General features: G+C 36.7%; 1 protein-coding gene across 1 annotated transcript; it reads left to right on the top strand.

The window, feature by feature from the left end:
• The first annotated feature begins 6,796 nt into the window (after nt 1–6,796).
• LOC127095826 (uncharacterized) lies at nt 6,797–7,327 on the top strand. The gene has a single exon (XM_051034459.1). It carries the CDS (start codon nt 6,797–6,799, stop codon nt 7,325–7,327), a length of 531 nt encoding a protein of 176 aa, XP_050890416.1.
• Nucleotides 7,328–7,651: the final 324 nt, after the last annotated feature.

Raw genomic sequence — 7,651 nt, 5'->3', positions numbered from 1 at the left:
TTGGAAATCACGCACTCCTCCTTTTTTTGCTGAAGAAACTAAAACTCTCTCCTTCATTGCTTATTTTTGGAACGAAAAAAGTTTCAGTCAAGCCCCCCTAAAAATGCATCGTCCCCTCTTCTGATTGGTTAATATGTGAGTGGGAGTTTGTCATAGTCAACTGTTGCCTCTCTTTGCACAACAACATTAATATATATGCGAAAAATATTAGGGTTTCCTAATTTTTAAAATGACTATAAAACCCTTTCCTGATATATTTGAATGGAAATGAAGTCTGAAAATTAAAATCAATGAAAAACTATTTTTATTTTTATTTTTAAAATAACAAAAGAGACTGGAATAAGCCAAAAATGAATAAAATATGCAGCATGCTAACCAAAAAATAAAACAAACACATTAAAATGATCTACACACAACAAGGTTTAATAAAATAAACTGAAAATGATCAAAACCATAACTAAAAATACCTGGATGAACAGGCTCTGACTATATAAACCGTGATTGCAAATAGCATCGGAAAAAAAGCGAGCGCACCATCATGACCTATGCGCATCGTATTTTCATAAAATAGTATGGTACAAGTCAAAACTCGGAATATTTTTCCAGTTAATTTTGTGCACGGTGTCAAATCACTTTTACCAGTTTGTCTGTAGAAATGAAATTTTATTCTGATGACCTTGGATTGGCTTAAAATAATGCATGAGGTGATGAAAATGCATTAAATGCAATTAAATCAATTTTTGAATTTAAAATGAACCGGAAGTTAATTGAATGTCAACTTTTATGGAACTGATGAATGATTGACTGAACTATGATGTAAATGCTTCGATATATGAATTGCTTGGTGCAAAATTGGGGTATGACAACTGCCTCTATTTAAACATCTTTAACGAGAGGATATGAAGAACTCTTATCTTCAAATCGTCATGGTGAAAGATAGTTTAAATATTAAATAGAACCAAAATTTGTCCTATGATGTAAGGGATATGATGTGGTGAAATGATGTATTGTGATTAAGAAATGCTCTAGACTTCTTAATCATCAGATGAAATAGATAAAATATGGTTAATAAAAAATGTTGTCTTCTTAAACATTAATTGGATAGTATGAGATGAGATGAGATTAAGAAATACGTTTGATTACGTAAACATCAGATGTGATAAATGAATTAAGAAATACTCTTGATCTCTTAACCATGAAATGATGAATGCATTATGATCAAGAAAATCCTATGGGGTAACAAGATCAGTAGCTCTTGACTGAAAGTGAACTCCTCAAAGGATTAGAAGATCATGTCCAATTGCTCTTGACTGAAAATAGACTCTTCTGGGGGTTGTAACATATTGTTGAGTGCTCTCAACAGACACAAATATTTCTAATGTTTACAAATCATGCTATATTGCTTCTTGCTGACAGTGGATCATAACAATCATGTAAACATGTTAGACAACTCCATATGGGATGGATAAAGTCATACCTAACCACGACTGATGGGGATGTAATCATATCCAAACACTTTCTTAGTGGAGATAGATTATTAGTAATATCATATTCAAACGACCTTCATTGAAGATAGATGTGCTCAACAAAGTTAAGTTCAGTTATTATTCGCTGAAGGTAGTCTCAAAAACTGATCATATTCAGTTACTCTTGGCTGAAGACATCATATTCAACTGATCTTGGATGAAGACAGATATATACAAACAATGTATCCAACTGCTCTTGGCCGAAAGACACTGCATTCAACTACTCTTGGTTGAATTTGATTTGTTAGGGAATACAAAAGAATCTCTGGGTAATAACCGCGTAAGAGGTTTGCTGGAGATCTACTGAGAATGTTTGGTGAATCTTGTATGTTAGTGGAACTTTTACCCATTATAATCACTTAGGAGATTGTTAAATTGAGATATCCTTATAAAGAGATATTTATCTTAGACAAATATATCATAGGGACTTGCTGAGGATAATGCTACTGGGGATACCTTTCTTAGGAAACTTGCTTAAGTGAAACTCGTCTGGGAACTCATGAAGTTGTTGGAGAGATTTCCAATGGAAGCTCTGTGGGGAGATATTTATCGGGGAAACCAAATAGAGATTCCATTGACACCAAAGCTTACTTGGGGAACATCAATCATGTTGATGGGGGACAACCTCGTCTTAGAGATCAAAACTACTAAGGACTAGCTTCTGAATTGCTTGCAATTTGTACTGAAGAAAAGAGTTAAGTCTACTCTTTAGAATAACTCTGAGATTTGGATTTTGTTGAGGATTACACTGGACTTCATCTTGAGGTCACCGAATTTTGACTGATATTTATGCATGTATGTTATGTGCATGATGTGCATGTGCTTATGTGTTGCATGATATAGTTGAGTGATGCGACATGATTAATGCATGACAATGATTTATTGCGATGATTGATCAATGCATGCACAGGTTATTTGATGTGCGCCAAAATAAATTTGGACTTTGAAGTTGAACTGTCAGACAAGAATTGGCTTTGAAAATGGACTACCATACGGAATCTGGTGAAAATGATAGGCTACCGGGCGTGAACTGGTTTTGACTTAGGCTACCAGACGGGAACTAAATTTTGAAACTCAACTTCTAGAAGAGAACTGGATTTTATCTAACCATTAGATGAGAACTGACTACCAAACTAGAACTAGATTTGATTTAGTCTACCAGACGAGAACTTTGGAAAGGCCGTCATACTATAAATAACTTGAGCATTAAGTCGCTAGACGAGAACTAGGCTGACTAGAAGACAAGAACTGATTTTGAAAACTTAACTACCTGATGGGAACTCGCTATCAGACGAGAACTAGATTCCTAAAATTCTGGTATCAGATATAAGATGTCGAAGGTAATGTCACGACACTAATATCTGGTAATACACAATGGATAAACAAAAACAAAGTGGTAAAGCAAATAACACAAGCAATTGTTAACCCAGTTCGGTGCAACTCACTTACGTCTGAGGGCTACCAAGCCAGGAAGGAAATTCACTAAAATAGAATTAGTTCAAAGACTCTCCGTACACTTCAACAAGTTACAGTCTTTATCACTTAATCTCTACCCGTGCAATTTCTACCTAAGCACTCTTAGATATGAGAACCCACTCACTTCCCTTACAATCACACATCAGTGATTTTAAACAACAATCCCTTGAGAAAAGAAAATACTTTTCAATTACACACTCTTGATTTTACTTCACAGTTTCAATCAAGAAGACACACTCTTGATCTTGCTTCACAGCTTTGATCAAGAAGACACACACTCTTGCTTAACAGCTTTAGAGTGACAAAATACAACCACAAATTAATCCAATTCAATCATCAATGGATGTCTTGAATGACCTACAAGTCTTACGACTAAACAGACACAAACCCTAGCTCTCACTATGTATTTCGCTCAGTCTTGGTTGTGTATTCAAACAGGTTTTCTAAGTCCCTTTTTATAGAAGCACTCAGTTGGGCTTGGACATCTTGAAAACCCTAAATCTATTTTCCAATCAAATCTTTTTATAACAGTTGTTTAGATCTCCTTGAAAAATAAGTAAATCTGGTTGTAATCCATGATTGAATGCGCCAGCTAATCATATCTTCAATCATCCAAAGATTGCCATTAATTGTGCAATCACAAAACACCAGACATTCATACTGAATGTTCTGTGTACAGGATGTCATGACATCGGGTCTGACATCCTGGAAAAATCCTGCATAATCCAATAATTCCTTTTATAACTTTCAACAGGTACAGCCATATCAGATGTCATGACCTTGTGTATGTCATCTGAAATAATCCTGTATGAACATGTCTTTCATTTAAGCTCCAGCAGGTACATCCAATATTAGAAGCCTTGTCATTGTAAGTGGCATTCTGAAACAATCCTGCATGAACATGTTCTTGAACTCCAGCGGGTACATAGGATATCTCATGTTAAGACATCACACATAACATCTTGTGAACACTGTTTGTTTTACCAAAATTGCTGCCAACACTTAGAATCAACAAACTCCCCCTTTGGCAAATTTTGGCTAAAACATATATCAGTCCTTTTTGTTCACAAGGTAAACTATCAGCAGTTAAACAACTTAACAGTAGTTTAATCAGCAGCAGAAGCAAAACAATTACTAGCTATGGCTACTAGGAATACACACATGCACAAGGGTACTTCTCCTCCCCCTAAATCTGTGCAACAAAACAGAATTACTAGTTATGGATGCAACTAGTAAGACACACAAATGCACAATGCACCAGGGTACTTCTTCTCCCCCTAAATCTATGCATTCATCAAATAACAGCTACTATAACTCTAGCACATGTACTAGCCGGAATGTCATTCTGAAATCTGCTTCAACATCAGCACCTGTGCACCATATCAGACATCCTCTTTGACATCTGTAAACATCTGTAAACAGAACACCATTCTGTTTTAGCACATGTGCACTTCTTTCAATAATAGCTGTCCTTCTGTCCAGCCACATACAACTTCCACACATCAGCTTCCATATCAAGCACTTCTCCCCCTTTTTAGTCAAAATTGACCAAAGGTGACCAATTAGACAAAATAAATGTCTATTAGCCTAGCAGAGAATGTTAGATCAGATGTTATAACATTAAGCATGTTAAAACAAAATATTCAGGAAGTACACACCATCATTATACACAGCTGAAAGCTGAGATAATGAACAAATCCAAGGAACTCTTTAAGAGCCCTAAAAATTACACAACAGGCATCAATAAGGACTGCCACAAAATACATAATAAAAAAAAATCAAGACAACAACCTTCCAAACAGCGACCCAGCTTCCACCACACCTCTTAGTCTTCAATTCAGGCAGGAACCATTAATCAGAAGAAGAAGTATCACCTTCACCTTCATCTTCATCTTCAGAACACTCAGAACTTCCAGAGCTTCCACTGGATTGTACTTTTCCATCTGAATCCTTACCAGCCTCCTCTTTTTCCAGGCTACAAATAAGAGCTTCCAAAGCTTCTTTTCTTGCCTTGGCCACCTTCATACCCTTCTCTAATTCCTTGCAGGTATCTTTCAATTGATCAATTAGGCTTCCTTGAGATGCAGGCTCTCTTCTGTCAGATGTCATAACAACATCATTTATATGACTTCCCTCAAACAGCTTATAATGAATTGATAGAGGGGTTTTTCTTCTGCTTGGCATGTCATTTGTATTGAGTAAGCCTGGTTGTTGGCTCAGGATAATGCCACACATAAGGGAAGGGAAAGAAATAGGTAACTTCATAGCATTTGTAGAAGCATGTCTGATGGTTTGATAAAATATAAATTTTCCAAAATCATAGTTTATCTTGGTTCCAATAGCATGAATGATTCTTCCAAGGACAATGGAGATGGTAGTCCATCAATTCCTCTCCCTAGGAACTTGTTGATGATGGTAGGTGAAAGTTTCACACACTTACCCCTTACAAAAACTTTGCAGACCTCCCTGCTGCTTCTTTTATAAATCTCCTCAGGGATGTTCACAATGAATTCTTTGACCAACCCCTCATAGCACTGAGGCAGAGCAGTCACAGTTTTCATAAGACCAGCTGCCTTAATTAACTCCATGACTTCTTTTACTTTACTTGCCTCTTTTCCAAATTCTCTTTCAACTGCTACCCTTCTTTGAGTCACAAACTTCCATTTGGCAGCACCATCTTCTACGTGAAAAGAGATATTGTCAAGATGAACAGCAGCCACTTTGTTTGGAGACTTCTTTACAGACTTCCTTTTAACAGGGGGGTACCACATGCATTGATTCGAGTTGTTAAGTCTCATTGCATTGTACATTTGTTGCATTTGTTATTATGTTGGATGGTTGATTATGTTGTTGTTATGTTGGATGGTTGTTATGTTGCTATTATGTGTGAATAACCATTATGTGGATTATGTGGAATTATGTTATGGGATGGATGATGTGCATGTAATAATTTGATGCTTACTTATTATCATGATTTCCTTTATATAATTATGATATCTCACCCCTTCTATTTGAATGTAGCCTCCACGCGGGTAACGTGCAGATAATTCGTAGTAGGAGTCCAGATGTGAGTGAAAGATGAAGTCTTCCGTTTTATTTTTGTGTCAGCATCTGCTTTGATGTGTAACACTAGGGGATTGGAATGTTATGTCTTTATTTATGTTTTAATATTTCTTATATGACATGTTATGTTGATATTGGTTATGTTGAGTCAACTGTTTGTTATTGTTGTTCCGCTACGATTTAATAAAAGTTAACATTCAGACATGTGGTTATTACTACTATTTTTATAAATGCAAAGTGTTACATGTCTTTATAATTGAGAAGGTTGATTGTATGTTGTAGTTTAGCATCCTAAATTGAATGATGTTTTGTTTTACTTTGATAAATGTTTTAAATTTACTCGGGGGAAATTTAGGGTGTTACATAATGGTTTCAGAGCAGGTCGGTCTATTTGGCCAAGTTGTTGATTCGGTGTGGTGTGACAGTTGAATATCGTCGATGTTATCTTTTTAACCATTGTTGTTGGTGGTGGTGTGAAACAGAAAATGGCTGGAAGAAACGATGTTGTTATTGTTGCTACTTTACAGGTTGTTGCTCAGGTTGTGCAGAATCAGCCTAATGTTGGTGGGAACGACGAGTTCCAAAATTTGGGGAAGTTCTAGAGGAACAATGTGCCTACTTTCAAGGGTAGGTACGATCTTGATGAAGAGAAGACTTGGCTCAGGGAGATTGAGAGCATATTCAGAGTGATGGGTTACTCTGAAGCATAAAAGGTGTGATTCGATACGCATATGCTAGATGAGGAAGCTGATGACTGGTGGATCAACACTCGTCAGGTGTTAGATGCTTCAGCTGAAGTTGTGACTTGGTCTGTATTTAGCAGGGAATTTCTGAGAAAATACTTTCCTGAGGATGTTCATGGGAAGAAGGAGATTGAGTTTTTGGAGCTCAAACATGGTAACTTGTCAGTTACTGAGTATGCTGCCAGATTTATGGAACTTGCTAAGTTCTACCCTCATTACAGTGAGGCGACTACTGTGTTCTCGAAGTGTATCAAATTCGAGAATGGTTTGGATCTAGAAATTGGGAAGTCGATTGGATACCAACAGATCAAGAGGTTTCTAGAGTTGGTAAACAGATGTAGAATTTATGAGGATGATAGTAAGGCTCAGTCGACTTACTATAAGAGGCTGAGCGAGAGAAGAGGAAAGAAGAATCTGAATCGTGGGAAGCCATATAGTGCTCTAACTGATAAAGGTAAACAGAGAGTTGTTGATGGTAAGAGGCCAAGTGGGGGAGGTGCTCCTACTCCTCTTAAGTGATATAGGTGCGGTGAGTTGAGTCATCGTGTCAGTGAATGCAAGAGTGATGTGAAGAAGTGTTATAATTTTGGGAGGTTAAGACATCTGGTTGCTGATTACAAAGAGAATGTGGTGACTTGCTACAACTATGGTGAACCAGGACATATCAACACTCGTTGATCAAAGCCTAAGCAAGCTTCAACTAGAGGAAAGGTGTTCCCTCTGACGGGGACGTAGACTTCTAGTGATGACAAGTTGATTAGAGGTATATATTATATTAATAATACACCTTTGATTTGTATTATTAATATTGGTGCTACTTATTCTTTTATTGTTGATGACTAT

Source organism: Lathyrus oleraceus, chromosome 1, assembly GCF_024323335.1.
Source record: "Lathyrus oleraceus cultivar Zhongwan6 chromosome 1, CAAS_Psat_ZW6_1.0, whole genome shotgun sequence".
Taxonomy (NCBI): domain Eukaryota; kingdom Viridiplantae; phylum Streptophyta; class Magnoliopsida; order Fabales; family Fabaceae; genus Lathyrus; species Lathyrus oleraceus.
The sequence above is the reverse complement of the archived record's forward strand: the minus strand, read 5'-3'. Positions and strand labels throughout refer to the sequence as shown.